We start from the raw sequence: 25,746 nt of genomic DNA on the forward strand, positions 1-25,746 counted from the left end.
ATAGAATAGAATAGAATAGAATAGAATAGAATAGAATAGAATTCTTTATTGGCCACATGTAATTGGACACACAAAGAATTTCTCTTGGTGCATATGCTCTTGGAGTACATAAAAGAAAATTTACAGTAAACCATGCACAAAATATGCTAATAGAATAGAATAGGATAACAGAGTTGGAAGGGACCTTGGAGGTCTTCTAGTCCAACCCCCTGCTTAGGCAGGAAACCCTACATTATTTCAGACAAATGATTATCCAACATCTTCTTAAAAACTTCCAGTGTTGGAGCATTCACAACTTCTGGAGGCAAGTTGTTCCACTGGTTAATTGTTCTAACTGACAGGAAATTTCTCCTTAGTTCTTGGTTGCAAGTATACAAGTATAATCATATATGTATACAATACAAGTATAGTCATATATGGATGCAAAAAATGCTTCAGGTTCACTAGTTATATGCTTAGATGCTTTAAATATAAAACTATGACAGCTGTGTTTGTCCTTTGGATATTTCTAAAACCAACCACAAAAGTCTTGATGGGAGCAAGTGGAAGGGAGGATTCAAAGAATCCAATATCAGAAGAAATACATGGACTACTGAAGCTTTTAAATACGAAAGCTGTAGAGCATGTACAGCAGAGGTGGGATTCAGCAGGTTCTGACCAGTTCTGGAGAACCGGTAGCGGAAATTTTGAGTAGTTTGGTGAACCGGTAAATATCGCCTCTACCTGGCCCCGCCCCCATCTATTCTCTGCCTCCTGAGTCCCAGCTGATCAGGAGGAAATGGGGATTTTGTAGTAACCTTCCCCTGGAGTGGGGAGGGAATGGAGATTTTACAGTATCCTTTCCCTGCCATGCCCACCATGCCACGCCCACAGAACCGGTAGTAAAAAAATTTGAATCCCACCACCGATGTACAGAACGGAAAAAGGATGACAAGCTCACTGCTCAGAGTCCAGCCTTTTCACTCTCAACTGATTCATTAGCTCTCAATCAATACCAATGTAGCTTGGTTTGGATTTTCTCCATAGAACTGTTATTTGTTCCCATGGCACAGCATGAAAGATGGATCACAGCAGGGCACAAGCTGCTGGTGTCTAGACAACAGAAGGATCCTCTCCCTATTTTTGTGCCAGGAAGAACATTTGCGCCTACCAATCTTATTTTCCAGAGGCCTCAGAGGTAGTCAATTCCATGAAACAATTTAATCCTCAAGTTCAAATTCTTCATCAGTAGATGACGAAAAATAGATACAGGTAATCGTCGACTTTCAACAGCTTAGTGGCCATTCAAAGTTACAACGGCACTGAAAAAAGTGACTTATGACCGTTTTTCAGAGTTACAACCTTTCTAGCATCTCCGTGATCATGTGATCAAAATCCGGATGCTTGGCAACTGGTTCATATTTATGACCGTTGCTGTTTCCCGGGGTCATGTGATCCCATTTTGCAACCTTCTGACAAGCAAATTCAGTGGAGAAGCCAGATTCCCTTAACAACTGGGTTACTAACTTATCAACTGCAGTGGTTCACTTAACAACTAAGGCAAGAAAGGTCGTAAAATGAGAAAATTCACTTAACAAATGTCTCACTTAAGAATAGAAATTTTGGGTTCAATTGTGGTCATAAGTTGAGGACTACCCGTATAGGTAAGGGGCTATATCTAGGTTTTATTTACATCTATGGCAGTCAACACTGCTCCAAATGGGGGGCAAATTTTCAAATGTAGCGAATGGCAAACCAAATAAATACCTTCGCATCCATGAGGTGTAACTTCAGCAAAGGGATTATCACAGCGATTGCATTGTCGTCCAATCACTCCTGATTTGCAGGGACATTGTCCAGTTTCCATGTCACAAGTGCGAGTATGGGAACCAGAAGGGAAACAATCACATGGATAGCAGGAGTCATTTTTCTGTGGTCGGTAATAGTTTATCTGGAAAGATGAAAACCCATCAGTCAGTCAAGGCTACCAGAAATGAAATGTTTTGAACCTAGGATTATAAAAAAACTCACAAATCCTGACTTTTTTTTCCCCCAGGAAAAATGATACTTAAAATATATTTTTCATGTCCAACAGCTGGACTTTTTCAAGTTTCAAAATGTAACATGGAAATAAAAATTGATAATTCTTATTAAGACAACTCCCAAATCTACCCTTATTTTTTTTCTTGAAAAGTAACTGTTAAAACCAAGGATATAAAAAGGAATTTATAGGTTTTGAAGATGTATGGAGATTTAAGTTAAATCTCATCAATATTATTCATTTCTGAATTGCCTAAGCAGCCTGAAGTGTGATAGAAAGAATGATTCGTTCCTTACCTTACATCGACAGGCTCCATTTGTCTTATTGCAGTCAGGATCAAATCCTTTACTGATCTCACAATTACATGGCCCACAAATAGGATTTCCCCACCAGCCTCTGGGACAAGGTAGATCAATTCTAAAGAGGAATTGGAATGTTGAAAGATGTAAGAATCGCTACTTTCTTTCAAAATTAAGTAAAGACAATATATATTTATTGGTTCGATTTATATGCCACCCTTCTCTGGAGACTCAGGGCGGCTTACAATGCGTTAAGCAATAGCCTTCATACTTTTGTATATACCTGCTTAGTAGGGCTTCCCCCCCCCCAAGCGGTGTTCTTTTTTATACAAAGTCAGCTTATTGCCCCCACAATCCGGGTCCTCATTTTACCTATCTCGAAAGGATGGAAGGCTGAGTCAACCTTGAGCCTGGTGAGATTTGAACTTGCAGTAATTGCAGGCAGCTGGTGCTACTTAACAGCACTTTAGTCTGCTGTGCCACCAAGGCTCTCCAACATCAATTGTGTGATGGCACCTAGCCAACCATGACTTATCTCAGGAAGCTGAATAGAGTCAGAACTGGCTAGTACTTTGAATGGAAAAACACAAGGAAATCCCAGGATTGTAGTTAGATTGGGAAGACAAACATGCATGCCAGAAGAAGGCAAGAGCAAGCTGTTTCTGTATTGTTGCCAAGAAGTCACTAGGAATTGAACTCAACATGGAAAATTTCCCAATAAAAAATACAATAGAATGGTATGAATAAAATTAAAAGACTAAATAAATTATCTCACATATTTTGTTTGGAACATAATGGTTCACTTTTATGTACGTTTGTGTGTGAGAGAGATTGTGGAGAGTATAGGTAATCCTCGACTTACAACAGTTCATTTAGTGACCATTCAAAGTTACAACCGCACTGAAAATAGTTATTTTATTACCTTATTACCTTACCTTTATTACCTTATAACTTATTACCATTTTTCACACTTATGACCATTGCAGCATCCCCATGGTCATGTGATTTACATTCGGATGCTTAACAGCTGACTCATATTTATGACGGTTGCAGTGTCCCAGGGTCATGTGATCCCCTTTTGTGACATTCTGACAAGCAGAGATCATTGGGAAGCCAGATTCACTTAACAACCGTGTTACTAATTTAACAACTGCACCGATTCACTTAACAAATGTGGCAAGAAAGGTCGTAAAATGGGGCAAAACTCACTTAACGATTTTCTCAGTTAGCAATATAAACTTTGGGCTCAATTGTGGCCATAAGTCGAGGATTACCTGTATTTAGAAAGGAAAAGAAAACTAGCTAAAGTCCTTTGCTTACTTGCTTTCACAGTACTGTCCGTAATAGCTTTGTCCACATTCACAGGTGTATCCATGAGAAGAGCTTGGTTTATGAATGCAAGTAGAGACATGTTCACATGGGTTCAAACTACAAACATCAACACAGTCCGTCCCAAAGTACCCTGAGAAAACAAGGTTATAGGCAGAGAGAAAACTGAGAAATTAGTAATGGTTCTAAAATTCTCAGAAATAAACAAAATTGGACACTGAGAACACTTCTTGAATTATCAAGACCCTTTTGTACAGTCATCAGAAAGTTATTTCTGTTTAGAAAGAGTGAAACCTAATGGTGGATTGCTACCAGTTCGCCCCAGAGCAGGCGAACTGGTAGCGGTGGCAACGGGAGGCTCCACCCACCCACCTGGACAGAAATGACAGAAGCAGAAGTATCGCGCATGCGCGAGCAAACCAGTAGTGACCAAAATTGCAACCCACTACTGGTGAAACCACATACAGTATACAGTAGTGGCCAAAATTGTGGAAACCATTTAGGAAAAGTGTATTTTCTAAAACTAGCCAATAACACCACTTTTTTTTGGAGTAGTACCATAAAATTATATATCAATGGAAAATTTAATCAAGAATGTAATGCAACAACTTTGAGTAGAAAGAAGAAAAGTGAAACTCGTAGAAAAAATGAGATATACAAAAATTATCATCATAGAAAAAATGAGATATACAAAAATGATCACCATGTCAGTTAATACTTAGTTGGGTAACCTTTAGCATGAATTACGGCCTTACAACATCTTCCCATGGAATGAATCAAGTCTTTTAGTTCTGCAGCTGTAATAATGTGAAACCAAGATTAAATGATTGCTTCTATTAACTGGGTTTTATTGGTGGGTCGCTTCTGACTAACAAGTTTCTTTAGTCGGCTCCATAGATTTTCAATTGGGTTAAGGTCTGGGCTATTCCCAGGCCATTCCAGCAGTGGAATAGGATTATCTTGAAACTCCAAAAAAAAGTGGTGTTGTTATTAGCCATCAAACCTCAAAAATACTCTTTTCCCAAAAGGTTTCCACAATTTTGGCCACTACTGTAGTACAGGATGATCCAAGATTGTGCAGTCACGTATGGAAGCAACTTAAGTACTATGCTGCTTAAGATATTAAAGGAACTAATTTAAAATATGCTCGTTGATTTCTGAATGTTTAAAAAAGGGCTTAATGATATGCCTAACAAGTACCTCACAAATAGAAGTTGTTCAGGAGCTATAATCTCAGACAAAAGGGTTTGGAAATAAGCTGTGTAGTAGCATAATAGGAAGCATGTATTAACCCTATTAAACTTTACATTAAACATAATTATTGGGATTTACTTTTAAAGTAAATATGGATTAACATGTCAGTTATGCAGTTTAAGGCTCAAAACAAAACTCAGTCTAGGAAAAAAAAACCTGAATTATATAAATCAGGTTAAAATACTTTTTTAAAACTAATATTGTTTTAAAGTTTAAGCAAATAACAATTCCATTTTATATTTCGATCATGTTTAATCTTGTGATCATATTCAATTGTATATAAATTATCTATTTTCTTTTTCAACACTCATGTTATGGGGCAAGAAGTGGACATTGGAAATTCTTCAAGTTACAAATATAAATAAGAAATTCTGGATTGTTTGTTTAGTTTGGATAGATATTGTTGCATTTTCTTCACTTCCCCCCAAAAGAATGAAGATGGTGACGCTTGAGAAAGTAATAAGAGAGAGAGCTACAGAGCCTCATTCAGAAGGGTGTGTGCAGAAGATGATTACTTCTGAAGGCAACTTCTGTTCCATTGGTTGATTTCTCTCACTGTCAGAAAATTTCTCCTTATTTCCAGGTTGAATGTCTCCTTCTTCAGTTTCCATCCATTATTCCTTTGCTTTGGAAAATAAGCTTGACCCCCTCCTCTCTGTGGCAGCCCTTCAAATATTGGAACACTGCTATCATGTCTCACCTTGTCCTTCTCTTCACTAGACTAGCCATGCCCAGTTCCTGTAACCATTCTTCATATGGTTTACCCTCCAGTCCCCTAATCATCTTTGTTGCTCTTCTCTGCACTCTTTCTAGAGTCTCAACATCTTTTTTTATAGTGTGGTGACCAAAACTGGATGCAGTATTCTAGGTGTGGGTCTTACTAAGGCTTTATAGAGTGGTATTAGTACCTCACTTGATCTTGATTGTATTCCTCTGTTATTGCAATTTAGGATTGCATTGGCTTTTTTGGCTGCCGCAGCACACTGCTAGCTCCTATTTAGCAAATTGTCCACTAAGACTCCAAGATCCCTCTCACAGTCATTGCTATTAAGCCTGGTTTCACCCAGTCTATATGTGTACTTTTGGTTTTTGCCTAAGTGTAAGAATTTACTTTTTTCTACATTGAATTTCATTTTGTTAGATAGGGCTCAGTGTTCAAGTCTGTCAAGATCCATCTGGATCTTGAGCCTGTCATCTAGGGTGTTGGGTATTCCTGCCATCTTAGTATCATCATTCTCTTGCATGAGATTATAAACATGAATTTCTGTTCGGCTGCCCAATTATAGGAAAACATTCTTAAACATGCAGTTCTATAAAATCCAGAACCCTGGATATTATGATCAACTTGCTACAAGTCATAATTACCTGGGTCACAGATACATGAATAGCTGTCCCAGTCATCACTACAAGAGCTGTGAAGGGGACAAGGATTAGAATCACAAGGGTTGTCTATTTCACAGCCATCCTTGACATTAATCTTGACTGCCTGTTTCATGTTCAATGTAGCAACATTTGTAGATGTTTCTCCCATCCTCACTCCCTGAAAAGAAGAAAAGAGACCAAAGGAATAACCAACTAATATATATCCCAATAAAAAGCATAGAGTTGAACTGCTATAGGAGAAACTATTTTACTTACTCCTTTCTTGTAATCACAGAAAGACTTTGGCAAACTTTCACTTCTATTTTTGCTTAAACGCATCTTGGTTAAGCCCAACACGTTTATTTTTCGGAGTATAAGACACACCTACCTTTTTTGGTGAGGAAAAGAAGAAAAAGAAATCTCCCTCTGTCTCTGCCTCCCAGCAATTTTGCCTGGTTGCAGCAAACAGCCTGCTTTACTTTCATTTTCGTTTTCAGCATAGCTTGATTAGCACAAGGGGAAAAAAAAATCTGCTCCAGCAATTTACCTCTTTGCGGCAAGCAGCAGAGCCCTGCACAAAACAGCTGAGAGCAAATCAGTTGAGAATCGGGAGGCCAATCCAATCAACTTGTGCTAATTAGGCTGTGCTGATGCTGAAAGGAGCTGTTTTTTCTTGCTGTTTGCTTGCAAGGAGGTAACTGCTGCAAGGCAGAGGCCAAAGGGTGGGAGCCAGTGGGTGGGCAGGGCTACATTCAGTGTATAAGATGCACCTAAATTTTAACCCCCTTTTAGGGGGGAAAAAGGTGCATCTTATACTCCAAAAAATACAGTATCTATTTATTTACTAGATTTATAAGACTGCCCAACTTTAAAAGTATATCTCTGGGTGGTGTACCACAACTAAAAACAAACAATAAACCAACTCCCATAACATTAAAACATACATAAAGTAAAAATATGAAGTAGAGACTTTTAAAATAGCAAACAGGATCCATAATAAAACAACCAATAGGGGACTCCCATTCAACTGTTCCCAAATGCCTGTGAGAAAAGCTAAGTTTTCAGGGCTTTCCCTGAGACAAAGTTGGGGCTTGTAGTATTTGGGGTGAGGAGGGAAATTGTCCCAGAACACAGGGAAAGGCAAACTTCCTAAGTCCCATAGAGCAGGGGTCCCCAACCCCCAGGCTGCGGCCCATTACCAGGCCTCAGAAGAGGTAGGTGAACTCTTGTATGCGCATACGCAACCCCACTTGCACAAGCAGCGGGCAAGTACATGCGCACATTCCATTTGCGTGAGCGGTGGGTGAGCGTGCCTGCTGCTTGCACAAATTGAGCTATGCATGCGCACGAACTTGCCTGCAGCTGGTGCAGAAGCATCCCCTCTTCCCACAAAGCCAGAAAGATTAGGGAATTCTGCCATAAAGTGAAAAGACTTAAAAGCGGGAACCAGAACACGCATTCCATGTAGAAGTGTGTGGAGCAGGCAGATATTTTTGGGAGAAGGTAATCCCTGAAGAAAGTAGGACGCGGTGGCTCGGTGGCTAAGACACTGAGCTTGTCGATCGAAAGGTCGGCAGTTTGGCGGTTCGAATCCCTAGTGCCGCATAATGGGGTGAGCTCCCGTTACTTGTCCCAGCTTCTGCCAACCCAGCAGTTCGAAAGCACGTAAAAATGCAAGTAGAAAAATAGGGACCACTTTTGGTGGGAAGGTAACAGCGTTCCATGCACCTTTGGCGTTTAGTCATGCTGGCCACATGACCACGCAGACGTCTTTGGACAGTGCTGGCTCTTTGGCTTTGAAACCGAGATGAGCACTGCCCCCTAGAGTCAGGAACGACTAGCACATATGTGCGAGGGGAACCTTTATCTTTACTTTTAATCCCTGAAGAAACATGTTCTTATGCCACTTAAGTCTTTAAAGAAAACCACCAGCACTTTGAATCACACCTATATATCTATCAGGAACCAGTCAGTGCAGAGACTATTGGTTTCTTTGTGGGCATAATGAGATGTACCCAGAATACAGTGGCAATACCTGTGCCACTGTATTCTGCACCATAAGCTTCCCAATAATTTTCAAGGGCTGCCCTATGTATAGCCACCCCAACCAGAACCAAAGTTACAAACATTTTAATTCCTGGGTATTTATATTTAAAGATTTTGGTGGATGTTTTAAAAAGAAATGAACCTATTTCAGACATTAGTTTATGAACTCCACTAAATTACAGTTTGGGATTAGAACAAAGGCCCACATTGAGATTAATGTATGTCCCTTGCTCTTTCCATGCTGGAAATATTGAGAGTCCACATCCATGGTCACTGTGGTTTATTCATGGCTGACACCATCCTGATGTATAATTAATGCGATGAGATCTCTGACTTTCCAAAAATCGAATCAGTCAATGAGAAGTATTAGATCAAAACCCTGTTTTTCTTAAAACTAAGTTGTTAAGTGTAGATTTGAGCAAAGAATCTTTAAAAAAAGTTGTTTCATAAACCATGAACAGAACATCCCTCCTCAAAGTGCTAAAAGAAGCTGCATCTTTTGAAAGGTTCACAAAATTGCTTTGAAGGCTTTCCAAAACCGTCTGCAGGTCTGTCTCTATGCACATTGACTCTGCTGGTAACCCCAGAACCTATTGCCCAGTGGTGAAATCCAAACTTTTTTACTACCGGTTCTGTGGGTGTGGCTTTGTGGGCATGGTGTGGCTTGGTGGACGTGGCTTTGTGGGCATGGCAGGGGAAGGATACTGCAAAATCTCCATTCCCACCCCACTCCAGGGAAAGGATACTGCAAAATCCCCATTCCCACCCCACTCTGGGGCTAGCCAGAAGTGGTATTTGGCGATTCCCCGAACTACTCAAAATTTCCGCTACCGGTTTTCTAGAACCGTTCAGAACCTGTTGGAGTTCACCCCTGCTATTGCCTATGATTTACACATGGATGTGCAGACAACTGGAGACACTTTTTGAAGTGGCTGTGTGAGTCTTCCAGGGGATAAAGCTGCTTTAATATGTCAAAAATAGTGCTTAGTTTCCATTGATGTGTTTTGCATAGGAGCCTCTTCTGAATGTTTTACAGAATAACATTCCCAAGTAATTAAAACATCTGAATGCAATTCCAACGGAATAAATTCAATTAAAATCAAAGAAACTTAAGCTTATAATTAGGCACTTAAGCTCATATAATTAGGCACTTTTAAACAAAACATTGCTCATTTTCTTTCTGCTCTTTCCCTTCTCTTGTCTTTGACGAAGCTAGAATTCTTCTCATAGTTAATGTAAAGTTATTTATTTTCTATTTTCACCTGTAGACAGCCATAGAAGCCCTGCTGCACAGAGGCTAGATCTCCAGAGACCCCTCCTACAATAATGCTTTTCATTTTTAGTCCAGGTAACTGATTTCCGATCTGTACAGTGCTCTAAAAAGAGGAAAAGAGGAAAGATGATTAAAGCTTTTCCGTAAATTCTTAGTTACAGTATTTCACTGATAATTTTTTTTTAAAAAAAAAGCAAGAATAGGTCTGAAAGCGGTAATAGAAGCTATCCATGTTGTGCTTCCGATAAGGAAGCCATTCCAAAAAGTACAATGCTTTCCCCTGTTCAACGCAATTTCAAGAAATAAGTGAAAATGGTAATTAATCCTCCATGAGTGAATAAATCTTCTGTCACTAAGAGATAGATGTCAAGTAGTATTAAATCTTCCAGCAGAATCCAGTGTACTCTATGTAGGCTTTGGATATCATGAAATCCATCTTGATAGAATTATATGCCCATGTAGTTCGGTTTTCCCTGTCCTGCTAGGCAAGGTTTGAAGGACTTGAACATTAATTAAAGGTTTGCCACCCAACTTCCAACAAATAATAAACGAATTCACGAATAAAAAACAAGAAAAAAGTACAAAATATTTTTTTAAAATGGCAAAGATGACAAAAAAAGGGAGTTACAAAAAAAAGAAACAAGCCCACAAAATCCAAAGAGGACTTCACTAACCTTCCTCAAAGGGGAGGGTGTCAAATTCTTGGGGGGGGGGAAACTCATTGCACAAAGGAGGCACCGCTATAAGGAAGGCATCCTTCTGAGATCCCAACAGCTGGAGTTAATTGAAGGAATTGAGAACACACGAATCCAGACTAAATTGGCTGGACAGATATTGTGGGAGACATGTAGTCTCTCGTATAACCATGTCCTATACCATGTAGGGTTTTATGGGTAGCAACCAGCTCCTTGAATCATACCCAGAAGCAAACTGGCCACCCCCAGTGCAGCTGGTGAAGCTGTTGTGTTAAGTGGGCATATTGAGGCATTGTCATCACTGCTCATAGCGCTGTATCCTGTTTTTCCAGGAAGACATACAGACTGCATGCACTTTTAAATGGCCAAATGCAACCTCATTCAATGTTAACAATAGCAATAGCACTTAGACTTATATGCCACTTCACAGTGCTTTTTATAGCCCTCTCTAAGCAGTTTTACAAAGTCAGCATATTGAGTCCTCATTTTACTGACCTCCGAAGGATGGAAGACTGAGTCAACTTTAAGCCTGGTGAGATTCGATCTGCCAAATTGCAGTCAGCTGGCAGTCAGCAAAAGTAGCCTGCAGAACTGCATTCTAACTACTGCGCCACCACGGCTCTAATGATGGATCTAGGTGGCCTGAATACCTACAGCTACTCAATATTGTTAGGATTGAGTCAAGAGATAATTCTTCCCTATCCAAACCCTCACAACCTCCAGCACTGGGGTAGAATCTTGCCAGCCTCCCTTGGCACACTGGGGTTGAAATATATAACTTGGTATCATCAGCATATTGATGACACTGAACCACAAACTGGCAGATGACCTCATCCTGTGATTTTATAGAGATGCTGAAAAGGAAGAGGAAGTAGAACTTTGGAACATCCCACAATGGAATGAAGCACCCTCTGCCCACCAACCAATCAGAAATGTCTCCAGAGAAAGGAAGAGAATCATAAAAAAAAAAGGATCCTCTGATCCTCAGGGGCCAGGTCAGATATATATTAATATCAAAACTGATACTGAGGAGCACATGGATTGATGGACCACCAGCCATCTTGGTTCTACCACAAGTCATCTATAACTGCAATCAAAACTTTCTTAGTATTAAATCCTAGTCTGAAATCTGATTGAAACATGTCTAAATAATCTGTTTCCTCCAGAATTTTCCCCAGCTGCAGATGTACTTGAGTTCAATATGGACACCTGAATGATAGCAGGTTAAGATTATATTATCATATATTATATGATAGCTGGCAGATTATAACACAACTTTTAAAGAAAAATAGATTTCTGAATCTATGATAGAAGCAGTGAGAAATTACTTCATTCTCGCATGCTGACACCTAGTTTGGCCATTCCTGTCTCGTTTTGATAATGAAAGGTTATAGATGTCAATTTACCTGATACATGCCATAATCCAAGGACACAACTGCAAGATACTTGATGTCTTTGCCGTCTTTTGCACTCTTCAGCTCTATTAGCAAATGATGCCATTCGCCATCATTGATCCGCACCTGGCTCATCTTCAAACTGGCCACCTGATTCTGTCCATCATAGACCTCAAATACCACATATTTATTCAGTATCTGTTGAAACATAACTTTAGTTGATGAAAAAAAAACAACCTAAAATTGCTGGGAAAATGCTATATATACATTGAAATATACATGCAATTCTTGGAAAATAAGTATAAAATACAGGTTATATTTTGACAACTTTATTATTTATTCTTCAGCAGATAATTAATATGTAGACCAATATTCTACTTATATTCAGTATTAGGTCCACTATGAGTGACAACTCTCAATTAAAGATTGTCCACTCTTCTAGATCTATAGGCGTTGATTAATAGTTAAAACAGTCTTGATTTGGCAAAGCAGAGGTGGGATTCAGCAGGTTCTGACCAGTTCTGGAGAACCGGTAGTGGAAATTTTCAGTAGTTCGGAGAACTGGTAAACACCACCTCTGACTGGCCCTGCCCCCATCTATTCTCTGCCTCCCAAGTCCCAGCTGATCGGGAGGAAATGGGAACTTTGCAGTAACCTTCCCCTGGAGTGGGGAGGGAATGGAGATTTTACAGTATCCTTCGCTGCCATGCCCACCAAGCCACGCCCACAGAACCAGTAGTAAAAAAATTTTGAACCCCACCACTGTGGCAAAAGTATTTTTCCTTCTGCTAAAACAAACAGGGGGAACTGAAAAGCTAGTCTTTTACTCTTCTCATTCCCTATTTAAGACTGCTCTGATTATAGGGTGAGTGAACTCTACAGTTTTGTGATATTCTGCAACTTCAAGGATGGCCAACTTCAGGTTTGTTCAACCTGCTTTGCTTTTAAGATACATCCCAGAGCCGGTTGTAAATGAAATATGCATAAGACTGTACTGTTGAATTGTCTTCATGGCTAAGCAAAGACATTTTACCATTTGCCATTTGTTATCTAATGACATTCCCTTGTTGTGATTGAGTTGATAAGCTAACATACCTGTATATTAATCTTAGATGATACTCCCGCATCGGCTTGCATTAACACACCATTAACCTTGCGAGTTCTAAACATTAGGCCAATATACCATGGTATAGAAATAGTGATATCAAGATTATTCCAGGTGATGATGCTTTCCCCAGTGAAACGCTGAGGAAAAGGCATTGCTATAACACAAGGCAAAGAGGAGACAAAGCAGGATTACTTAATCAAGTATTTTAGAATGAGAGGAAAATTCTTAATTATACCAGAAATGAGTACTGCATGGTACCAGTAAGGATAAATAAGGTCAAGAGACTTTTAGCTTCTGGGATCTCCCTTCCTTTTCATTAGAAATTCAATTTTCTTTATTTATTTAGCGTATGGCATAAATCCAAATGTTATTAACTTAAGTCTAAAGAAAAAAGTAAATAAGAAAAAAAGAGCTCTCTGTCCAGAATAAAGCCTTTTCAGAAGAATACCGGTTTTGGTTAATCTCAAGTTTTCTTTATTTCTTCTATATAATTTTATGTTGGGTTTATTTATTTTTTCTATTGCTATTTTTAATCAACTGAGAATCTGAAATCTCCAAATTCCTCAATTTGCTTGTGGATCCCAATCACATTTTGTGCCTGTTGCTGGCACAGGAAATATCTCCTATACAGCAGTAGATGAAAATGGGTTTATTACTGGATAGATTCCAATGTTCCCACAGTTATGCTTTCATAGTAATGTTTTTGAATCTCTGTATAACCAAGAAGCACAGATAAGCTGTGGCTTTATCTTAGGTAGCAAAATTATCTTTACATGTAGAAACTTGTTTCTTCAGAAAAATCCATGGCCTATTGATTTTGTAGACAATAATACAAAAAAAAGTGAAAAACCTACACAATTTAATTAAGAAGCAGCAAAATTAAAAGACAATCTCTAGATACTGATAGCAAAGGACTACAGATTCTGTATAATATATAGAGAATGCCCAATTGCCCACATACAGCCTAGAAAAGTTGAAGGCTTCTGCCACAGGAATCATACTTCTCTGTGTGGCAACACTGAGACTGCTATTTATGCTACACAAATATTAATAACAAGTATGAGAATTTATACATTTTACCAATATTTACTGTGTACAGCTCATCTGTAAAGTTTCTGCCCATTGGAGCAATACCATATATTGAATAACAAGCATGTTATTCTCAGCTGTAGTTATAAAAAGGCATTGAGCTTAGTTATGAATTTATATAAGGTAACAAAATCCAGTATAATGTTTAAAAATGTATGTAGGAATGCAGTTCTGACAATTTCTGGGTAATAGCAAGGATGCATGCTATTTATTACTGTCTATTAAGAATCTGACAGTGTTAGTTTTATGGCCCCCAAGAGGCAGCAAAATAACACATTTATAAAGGATCTGACAAGCTCAAATTTGTGGCTGCTGTGTCACCTATGCCCCAGGCAGAAAGCACTTGATCCTATGAATATATTTTGTTCCCTAATGTGCAATTGCCCTCAGTGCTTTTACTTCTGGTTCAATTTGGTCATTTGTTAAAATTCTCCTTTATTACTTATTTCTCTTTATGCACATTCTGGTCCACGTATCTATCTTACAAGAAATAAGTAATTGATTTTACCTATTTATGTACCTACACTTGACAACAGCATGAATCAAATGGTTTTTGAAAGTAGATTTCTGTAGAAAAACAATTATGCTATGCAGAAGGACAGCGTTAAGAATTTGCTTTAGCTGAATTTCTATCACAAAATGGGAACAAGAGCTTGCAACAGGCATCACATAAATTCTGACTTGAATCGTGATTAGAGATTAACATGCTGTCAAAGTTTATTACAAGAAGCCTTAATAAGAAATAATGACTGCTTAACGATTCAAAATGATTTTGCATCAGCTGAAAGAAAAGCATGAAAAAGATCTTTCCAATCCTCTAAACATAGTACACCAGAAATGACAGCAGAACGTAAGTATTGTTCACAGTAATAATTCTTTGGAATCTTATTAAGGCAAATTAGCAATATTGGGAGCAATCATTCTTTAATTGTTTTCTGAAAGACAGTTCATCTATCTGATTTTCTCATTTTCTTGGAAGCATAAAGCATTCACATTTATATTCTTAAATGCACTTAGTAAGTTATGAATAGATAACTCAAGTTCTCAGAGCACTGTTCCTTATGGTACCCAAATGTCATCAAGTAGATGGAGTTTGCAGAAGTACAGTGTAATAGCAATAGCACTTAGTCTTACAGCCCTCTCTAAGCAGTTTACAAAGTCAGCATATTGCCCCCAACAATCTGGGTCCTCATTTTACCCACCTCGGAAGGATGGAAGGCTGAGTCAACCTTGAGCCTGGTGGGATTCGATCTACCAAACTGCTGGTAGCCGGTGATCAGCAGAAGTAGCCTGCAGTACTGCACTCTAACCACTGTGCCACAGCGACTCTTAATATTTAGAAATACTTAATATTTTGAAACTTCTGCTTTTAAAGCCAATATGGAGGCAACTCAGAAAGATTGGTGGAAAGCTGATATTCTCACTGTAAATATATATTTACAGGTTGTTCTTATTGCTGACTTTCTCCTGCAACACGCGAGAGTTGGTTGTACAGTACAGTATTATCTAGGAAGTATTCTCGGGCAGGGGAGGCACACTGAAATTCAAGGAACCTAGCCAGCATCTTCCATGTGTATGAACTTTAAAATACACTCTCACATTCATTGCCATCTGCTAAAGATTCATAGATGTAGTACAGAATACAGATTCCCAACCTGGGAACAAATGGAAAAAAAAAAATCTTGAAGACCGAGGCTGCCAAATGGGAACCAAAGAATTGCAATGAAGAGTATGAATGAGAACGTTGTTCTCTGTTAAGATATACAGTGCATTCAGGAAGTATTCAGACCCCCTTCACTTTTGTCAATTTTGTTATGCTGCAGCCTGATTCCACACTTGTTGAAATTCATTTTTCCCTCGTTAATCTACACTCAGTACCCCATAATGACAATCCCCCAATCCAGGTGTGCAAAGCTTGTTGCATCATACCCCAAAAGACCTGAGGCTGTAATTGTTGCCAAAGGCATTTCAACAAAGTAGTGAGTGAAAGGTATGAATATTTACGCCAACATGATATTTCAGTTTTTTTTCTTTTTAATAAATTTACAGACTTTTCTAAAATTCTATTTTCACTTTGTCATTATGGGGTACTGAGTGTAGATTAATGAGAAAAAAAGTGATTTTCAAACACTGTACAATAGAATCATAGCAGTCTATAGAGCCTGCGTCCTGAGCACACTCTTGTACTGCAGTGAGTCTTGGACCCTTTACGCACGGCAGGAGAGAAAGTTGAACATCTTTCATATGCGCTGTCTCTGACGAATTCTTGGCATCACCTGACAGGACAAAGTTCCAAATAGCGCAGTCTTGGAACGTGCTGGAATTTCTAGCATGTATACACTATTGAAACAGCGACGTCTACGCTGGCTTGGGCATGTCGTGAGAATGGCTGATGGTCGGATTCCGAAAGATCTCCTGTATGGAGAATTAGTGCAGGGAAAGTGCCTCAGAGGGAGACCACAGCTGTGATATAAGGATATCTGCAAGAGGGACCTAAAGGCCCTGGGAATGGACATTAACAACTGGGAAACCTTGACCTCCGATCATTCAGTTTGGAGGCTAAAGATGCATCATGGCCTTCTCCAATTCGAAGAGACACTTGTTCGGCAGGCTGAGGCAAAGAGGCAGTCCCGGAACCAGCGAAATCTGGGGGCTGGGCAGGGGACAGAATGTATCTGCCCTCAGTGTGGGATTGCCACTCTCGAATTGGCCTTTTTAGTCACACTAGATGCTGTTTGAGGACCTCTTTCCAGAGCACAATACCATAGTCTCTTGAGACTGAAGGATGCCAATAATAATAAACAATAGAATCAGGCTGCAGCATCACAAAATTGACAAAGGTAAAAGAGGTCTGAATACTTTCTGAACGCACTGTACAAGTGACTGAAGAAAGTCATTATTTTAATGAATTCTTTTATGTCTGAGTGATTTCCTGCCCCAGTGATTATTTTTTAAAAAAGGTTAATCTTAATTAAGACAACATTGTTAACTAACGGTATTATTCAATTGAACTAAATGGGACAGGGATCATATTAAACTGAAGCATTTTTGCTTAAAAACGACTGAAGATTGATTTTCTGTATTTGGAATGAGTTGCCATATAGTACAGCTAAAGAATATGCTACATATGAGCTGCAGTGGCGCAGTGGTTAGAGTGCAGTACTGCAGGCTACTTCTGCTGATCACTGGCTGCCAGCAGTTTGGCAGATCGAATCTCACCAGGCTCAAGGTAGACTTAGCTTTCCATCCTTCCGAGGTGGGTAAAATGAGGACCCAGATTGTTGGGGGCAATATGCTGACTCTGTAAACCGCTTAGAGAGGGCTGTAAAGCACTGTGAAGCGGTATATAAATCTAAGTGCTATTGCTATTGCTACATAAAGGGCATGGATTGCCATCCAGATATGCTAACGAGCCAAACTTCCCCAACCTAATACTCTTCAGATATGCAACTCTTAAAATTCCCAACTAGCATCGAAATAATTGGTGTGCACATACTGGGAATTATAGTTCCAAAATATTTGGAAGGCACCAAACTAAGAAAGATGCAGTAGATTATTAGATTCCTGCTAATGCCTGCTTTAAGAGGGTGAAGACAGGATTTATAATACATTTAATAAATAAGGCTATTGCACTGAATAGTCATTAAAATTTGTTCACGCACAATGGAATATTTCAATCAAAAGCAGGATCCATTGTTTACCTTGCTCACAGTTTTTTCCCCCATATCGCAGGGGGCAATCACAACTGTAAGTATTCCACTTGGTCACACAGGTACCACCATTCTGACACCAGTTTGTGGTACAATAATTCTTCTGAGCTAAGCAACCTGCAATTCAAAAAAAAAAAAATTGTCCTCAAGTCATTCAGTAATTACACTTTCAAGTTGTAACAAGCTGTGCTCTAGATCAATGTCATGCTTTTGAACAGCTGCAACTTAATTTTCTAGAAAGCAGTTCACAATGCTTATCATACTTTATACTGTGATATCCGGTGGTGAAATGTAAAATTTGTTGCTACCGGTTCTTTGGGCGTGGCTTGATGGGTGTGGCTTGGTGGGGGGTGTCATGTGACTGGGTGGGCGTGGCCAACTTTTTTTTTTTACTTTTTTAAAGCATTTTTTTACTACGGGTTCGGGAGAACTGGAGCGAACCGGTAGCATTTCACCCCTGGTGATATCCAACCTTCAACAGTTCTCTTTTGTGAAGGGGAAGCATTGAAAACTAGACTAATATTATAGTAAAACAAAGGCAAAATACTTTGATAGTCAACTTTTTTCATTTCCTCTATGTGGTTAGTACATGTATCAGAGACCTAGGCTACCAAGAAATACGTTTCACAATAACATCTGTGCAGAAACGGTTTTCATAGGATGTTATCTTAAATATATCTGCAGAAAGATATTCTCTTATATAGGTAAGCTTGTTTAACAACTGCTTGTTTAGCAGTCTTCCTTCATAGTTACACTGGTAATGAAAAGGTTACTTCATGACCAATCTTTGCATTTATAATCTTTGTGGTTTGTAAAGCAAAGGAAAGCTGAAGTAAGATTATAACACAGTTTTTGACTCAGCCAACACTTTGCTTAATGACTGAGTCCCAAATATAGTTGCTAAATGAGGATCACCTGTATGCACAATGTAATTAGTAAACTTGAGAAGTTAGCCCATGAATACATCTCTAGTTCCTTCTTTTTACATTTTCCCGATGAAAACACAGTTCTTTGTGCGTATAATTTTCAGAGAACCTAAAGTATTTTTTTTATTCTACTTTTATTCTTGAAGAAGTTATACCTGCAAGGGTGCCATTATTGGCTATGTAACTGGCCATATCGATGGGCTTGCTGTCAATGGATAGATTCCTCATGCAACCAACAAACTGCCTGTTATGTACAGGAAAATCTTCAGGTAAATTGGGAACACCTCCAAGCAGCAGAGGGCCGGTTAAATCCAATGACCTAAAGAAATCAGAAATAAAGTAGTTTTTGACTCAGATATGTAATGTAATATTTTGTTCAGATGTAATCTCTTGTACAATAACCATTTTATTGGGAGTTAAGATATTAGAGATTATTCCTTCTTGCTATTACAGATTTTGTCATGACATTGAAACGAAATACTACAAGTAGTCCTTGCTTACCAAAAGCTTTGTTTAGGAACTGTTAAAAATTATGACAGTTGGGGAGAAAAAAAACAGGTTTGTGATGAATCCCTGCTGTCACTTAATCACTATTCAATTGCTTCCCTGATAACTTCTGACAATCAATGGAAATGCCAGCAGTAAAATTGCAAGTTGCAGTCATGTGATATTTCACTTAATGACCCTTGTTCACTTAACAACAGAAGTAGAAGTGAAGCTGTTGATCCAGCATAGCCACATGATTTTTCACTTAGTGACAGAGGTGCCAGTCGCAATTGTGGTTGATAAATGAGGACTATCTCTAATAGATCGTATTAAAATGATATAAATGTTACTTACAGCCAATAGCCAACTATTTTAAGAGATTTTTTTTCTTTTTTTTAAACCACTAAAAGGTATTGCCACAAATGGTAAAAACATTTTTTCAAGCTTTTAGAATTACAATTACAAAGCATTGTAATTCTTATATATCAGGTTGTTACTGGAGAAAAAACTTGATATATAGATAATATTTATAGCAATTCTTTCGTAACATAAATACTTAGAGAGATGATGTTACCCAATACATTTTATGATTACAAAGGAATATGTAAATCCAACTTCTAAATTTCATCCTAATAGTTTCATTATGCACTCCTTCGCTTTTTCAAATCAACAGACATAGCAAAACCCAAAAAATTTTACATAATCAAGATGCTGCATTTAATCAAACTTAGATTGACTTGTAAATGTAGATTTAACCTGAGAAACCTATCCAAATCTAAACTGAAAATATTCCAAGCACGATTAATTCATTAAAAGCCCTCAATGACACAAACATTTTCAAGCATCTTTTCCAATTACTGTAATTTTCGGACTATAAGACGTACTTAACTTTTGGGGAGGAAAACAAGAAAAAAAAATCTGCCTCTGCTTTCCAGGATCCATCTGGCCCGTTTGCCGTGGCCCGTTTGCCACCACCCATTCGCCACGGCACGTTCTAGAACAGCTGATTGGCGCCACACCGACCACTCCCTTCTCCCACCGCAATATTCGCTGTATAAGACGCACAGACTTTTTCACCCACTTTTGGGTGTGTGTGAAGAGAAGTGCATCTTATACTCCGAAAAATACGATAACTGAAATATATCAATTTATTCTAATGCAAATCTTAGGATTCAGGATTTTGCCTCTTTAGTTCAATGTGATTAAAGACCACAGAGGAAAACCAATCAGATTTGTTTCTTCCTCCATTAATCTTTCTTTCACTTTGACGCTCTCTCCTTCCTCACCCGAGGGAACGATTTTGAAGGGAAGTGTGAACACTTGCCTTTACTTACTTTTCATCTTCTTCTTCGCGTTGACTTTTTCCATCCTATTAAAAGATGCTTAAGAAATAGAAACATCTGCAGCAATAGGTAACTTGCCACAAGGAGGGGCAATTTAGCAAAGATTTCTACATGATGGTTCTCTGAACTCAACCATTTTGTCCTTAAGGCACAAACGTAAAGTTTAATTGAATACAAACAGGTATGAAAATGACTTTACATCTGACAATAACCAAATCCAGGCATACTTAAAAAAAGTAGCGAAGTCTCTGTCAGCCAGATTAATTCTACTACATATTCATGTCATAAAAAAACATCAACATCTTACTTTTTGGAGCCGGACTGTGTTCCCTGAGCAGCGCAGGAGTAGTTTCCAATCAGACTTCCAAAGCGTACAGCCACTGCGGTATCACAGTCGTCCACGGTTACTACAGCCACCTTCTCCCCCGAAGGCCCATGAGGAATGCCAAGTTGGCCTATGTTGGGCTTGAAAATAAATGTGAAAATTTTAAAAACTTAAACTCATAAATATTTCAAGCACCAGCATTGTACAATATTTGCCTCACTGTAAAATAGGGATGCAGTGGCTCAATGGTTAAGATGCTGAGCTTGTCGATCGAAAGGTCGGCAGTTCAGCGGTTCGAATCCCTAGTGCCACGTAACGGGTGAGCTCCTGTTACTTGTCCCAGCTTCTGCCAACCCAGCAGTTCGAAAGCATGTAAAAAATGCAAGTAGAAAAATAGGGACCACCTTTGGTGGGAAAGTAACAGCGTTCTGTGCATCTTTGGCATTTAGTCATGCTGGCCACATGACCACGGAGACATCTTCAGACAGCGGTGGCTCTTTGGCTTTGAAATGGAGATGAGCACCGCCCCCTAGAGTCGGGAACGACTAGCACATATGTGCGAGGGGAACCTTTACCTTTACCTTTAAGCTAGGGATGGACAACCTGTCAGCCAAGGCTACTGGCGCCCTTTAAGCCCAGGACTGAACCTCTCAGAAGCCATATTAACCATGACTGCTAGAAAGTGAGGGTAGTACAGGTAGTCCTCGACTTACAACAATTTGTTTACTGACTGGTCAAAGTTACAATGGCACCGAAAAAAGTGACTTATGAACATTTTTCACACGTCCATTGCTGCATCCCCATGACACATGATCAAAATCCAGCTGCTTGGCAACTGGTTCATATTTATGACGGTTGAAGTGTCCCGGGGTCATATGATCACTTTTCATGACCTGCCAAGCAAAGTCAATGGGGCAGCCAGATTCATTTAACAACCGTGTTACTAATTTAACAGCTGCCGTGATTCACATAACAACAATGGCAAGAAAGGTCGTAAAATGGGGAAAATTCACTTAACAAATGTTTCACTTAGCAAGATAAATTTGGAGCTCATTTGTGATCGTAATTTGAGAACTAACTGTATTCTACCATTATGGTATTTTTTTTAAAAAAAATGCTCATTGTAGTACATGTGTGTGATTTGATTGGGCCATTCACTGTGACCCTCACCCCATCCAATATGGACTGTGATCCTTGGCCAGCAAGTGATTGCTTTTAAGCAGTAAAAATCTGAGTAATTTTATTATAGTGATTTTAGCAATCTTACATTTTCTGAGTTGCTCCAAAACTGAAATAGTCATGCTTTTGAGAACAGTAAGGCTTCTAAAGGAAGCTAATCAAAACAAGAGAATGACAATGAGACCGGGTTTTTCTGCAATGGCAGCCATTCTTTGGAATAATCCTTGTTTTGCTTTTTGTCACTAAATGGTCAGTTATTATGGTGACAAAAAAGTAACTGCAACCAATCCTCACATTCACGTTTGCAGAACTGTAAAGCAAAGGATAGCTGAAACAGAAAGCAGAATAAGTTTGGAAGGGACCTTGGAGATCTTCTAGTCCAACCCTTGCTTAGGCAGGATAGGTAGGAAACCCTACACCACTTCAGACAAATCGTTATCCAACCTCTTCTTAAAAACTTCCAGTGTTGGAGCATTTACAACTTCTGAAGGCAAGTCGTTCCACCGATTAATTGTTCTCACTGTCAGGAAATTTCTCCTTAGTTCTAGGTTGCTTCTCTCCTTGATTAGTTTCCACCCATTGAAATAAGATCATAAGCACAGCCATTTTCACTTAGTGACCGTTCGCTTAATGACCAAATTGCCAGTCCCAATTGTGCTTGCTAAACAAGGACTATCTGCCTACAATGATCCCATGCTGGTATATTTTCAATAGCATGCATATGTGCGTGCGCACACATTTTCCTTCTAGGGCAAATATTTACAGGTAGTCCTTGACATACGACCACAATTGAGCCCAGAATTTATGTTCCTAACTGACAAAATTTGTTAAGTGAGTTTTGTCCCATTTTATGACTTTTCTTGCCACATTTGTTAAGAGAATCGCTGCAGTTGTTAAATTAGTATTGGTATTTAACTTGTTTAAACTAAACTAAGTCATTGCATTTAGATAAGCTTTCATTGCCATTATACTTAACAGACATTAAACTTTTGCAAAGTTTTTCAAAGGCTATTTCCTGGTTTTAGGCTATGGCAATGAAAATGTTTTTCGTTTCCTCCCAGCTATATTTACTATTATCACATAACTTGGCAGTGCTTCATATAAAGAGCTTGACATTTGCCAGGTAATACAAGGCCTAGACTCACAAACAGCAGATAAGGAGAAAAATCTGATTTATATCAGAATGGTAGACCTTCAAGTATTAGTGCATTCTATCAATTGTTCTGGGAAGCATTATTTAAAAAAGCAATAATCATTGTCAGTTATCTTCAATATCTGTGCATAGATTTTTGATTAAGATATGCACATGTATGCTTATTGAGTTAATGAGTGCATGTATGCTTGCAACATATCCTAATACAGCCTTCCTGAGTCTGGATTCCTGCAAACACAACAGATTTCAATTCCCATACCCAAGTCTGAAACATCTACCAGCTAAGGAACACTTAAGCACACTCGATTGTACAAAGCTTTTCTAAGTATACCCTTGTTTCCTATAAACCTTTCTCAAATGCTTACTTTCTGTACACATGTTTTTCAAATGTATGCAATCTGTATTTAATCTGAGTCAAGAAACGGCACGTGTCACAAGGGCCATGCAAAAGGTTTTTTCTTTTTGAAGATCCCATGGATTTCATTAAGCCACCCACTGAGTTAATATGAATTGGATAATCTAATAGAGTTGTCTGCATGACCATACATTCTTTTTATTGAATAGATTTGATAACACAATTTATTCAATCAAGAATTCAAACCGAGTCAACTCAATCACATTGCACTCGTGGCAAAAGCACTGAGGTGCTTCCAGGTTGAAAGCATTAACCGTTGACATCACTGTTGCCCGGGGGACACCCAGTTGGGGGCTCCTTTCATGTCCCCAAAAGGAGCTGGAGCAAAGGACGGGAGCTCACCTGCCTCACGGCAGCACTCAAATCTCAAACATAGACTTGCTACCCTCCAACCTAGTGTCCTAACCATGTGAGCCACTGTGCTCTTACTCAATTCAATGAATCAAATGGTTTAAGTCAGATTATAGTGATTCACAACCTCACTAATTATAGATCAACTTTTTGAGTGTAATTCAAAGTTTTCACCTTGAAGTCCTTTAACACCCAGGAGCTCTGAAAGATTCCTTTTTTCATGCAAACCAGTCCATATATTTAGTTATTCTACTGAAGTTCCTCTCAGAGTGCATGGTAAACAAGCGGGTAGAAACAAAGCACACAAGCATCCCATTAATGGAATATATTACTCTATCTCTCCCATAATGTCAGTCTTGCTCCAGCTAAGTCCCTAGGAAAGAAAGACCCTCGACTCCATTTGGTTGAAGTGATAGGTTCTTTTAGTAAGGTTTAGTGGTTGCAGCAAAAACGAGGATAGAACTGAGTATTCCTGTGCAGGTTTACACGGTTTTTCCCTCCCTGGTTCCCCCCCCCTTTCAATCAGAACGTCAGTGTCCAATAGCATCCCAGGGCGATGTTTTGAGAACTGCTTTGATGTCAGGCGCATCTTGAAACGGCTTCGCATTCTTTTCCAGGCCAGTCATCCTCGGGCAACTGGATTAGTCTGGTTTTCACACGTCTGGTTTCCGTTAATGCCATTCCCTCCCCCCCTTTCCTTCCTTCTTCTTTCTCCTGCACATCTTCCCCAAATGACTCTGCCCCTCCCCCATGTTTATGGCAGAATGCCAGCAAGCTTAGCGAAGGGTAGTGAAGATGGCAGAGCTGACACTTATGGGTATTAAAGAATAAACAATAATTTGTATTCTTTTTTCACAGGTTGAAAAAATGCCAGGCTACAATGGTTTGGAATCTTAGATGAAGTGCTTAAACGTTTCTCTTCCCCGTTTTCACTAGATTATGGAGCAATTTGCACAATCATCACTTTATGATTCTCACCTTCAAAAGATTATGGGTTAGCCAGCCTATAGTTCATTCTCTAGCTTGTTGTTTCCGCTAGGATAGGAGTCTGAAGTATGAGTCAGTACTCGACTGAAAAATGTATTAACATGCACAGTACGTTTGTCAGCAATTCTTAAAGAAATGAAATGTTTTCTTCGAATTGCACAACAGTGATTGCGTGATTTGGTAAAAATTGAATTTGATATAAGGAGGTTGCCAACAGGTGCAATGTGCACATCCACAGACACACCAAATAACATTTTATATTTGAAAATTATCTTCATATTTCAAACTTGGTTTGCTGCAGAAATCTACATTTCATGATTATTTCCTGTTTTAGAATATTAGACTCTCCTCTTTCCCCTCTATTCCTCCATCCTTTCCTTTTCTCCTCAGAGTTATTGCATTAAACTCATGAAATGGGGTGTGAAGCTAATTTTCCTCCTAGTGGTGCACTCTGGATAATGCGATAGCGTGTACTGAACGAACTAGCAACTGTTGGCAGTAGACTTTCTTGGCTTTCAAAATACATGGCAGCCACACACTAAACTACAAATAAATACCCATGAAATATTATTCTCTCTCACCATGTATAAATTAATTATACAGTACACACACTTTATGTCAGTGCATATTTCCTTTAAATAACTTTTTAAAAATGATTTGAAATGTCTAACTTCTTCTTTGTCAGACAAAGAGAGCAACTGTAATAAATATATGCAATTTGGACATATTGTATACAAAATGTGATGAAAAGATGCTGTCCTTATAGCAGAGCTTACTTTAATTCAGTGGTGGGATTCAAAATTTTTTACTACCAGTTCTGTTGGCATGGCTTGGTGGGCATGGCACAGGAAGGATATTGTAAAATCTCCATTCCCACCCCACTCCAGGGGAAGGTTACTGCAAAATCCCCATTTTCTCCCGATCAGCTGGGACTCAGGAGGCAGAGAATAGATGGGGGTGGGGCCAGTCAGAGGTGGTATTTACTGGTTCTCTGAACTACTC

At 39.0% G+C, this 25,746-nt stretch overlaps 1 protein-coding gene across 1 annotated transcript in view; it reads right to left on the reverse strand.

Moving 5' to 3' along the window:
- Positions 1–25,746, reverse strand: part of CELSR1 (cadherin EGF LAG seven-pass G-type receptor 1) — a 182,383-nt gene that overhangs the window by 49,274 nt on the left and 107,363 nt on the right. Inside the window, exons 6-15 of the mRNA XM_070947154.1 lie at positions 20,642–20,799; positions 18,661–18,824; positions 17,571–17,696; positions 12,768–12,934; positions 11,685–11,870; positions 9,573–9,686; positions 6,268–6,442; positions 3,640–3,781; positions 2,317–2,437; positions 1,747–1,930 (exon numbers count right to left, since the gene is read on the reverse strand). Of these exons, the coding sequence (XP_070803255.1) occupies positions 1,747–1,930; positions 2,317–2,437; positions 3,640–3,781; positions 6,268–6,442; positions 9,573–9,686; positions 11,685–11,870; positions 12,768–12,934; positions 17,571–17,696; positions 18,661–18,824; positions 20,642–20,799 (1,537 nt within the window). The remainder of the gene's footprint in view (positions 1–1,746; positions 1,931–2,316; positions 2,438–3,639; positions 3,782–6,267; positions 6,443–9,572; positions 9,687–11,684; positions 11,871–12,767; positions 12,935–17,570; positions 17,697–18,660; positions 18,825–20,641; positions 20,800–25,746) is intronic.

The sequence above is a fragment of the Pituophis catenifer genome, unplaced genomic scaffold (assembly GCF_029215685.1).
Source record: "Pituophis catenifer annectens isolate HBS135680 unplaced genomic scaffold, rPitCat1.0.hap2 SCAF_7, whole genome shotgun sequence".
Taxonomy (NCBI): Eukaryota; Metazoa; Chordata; class Lepidosauria; order Squamata; family Colubridae; genus Pituophis; species Pituophis catenifer.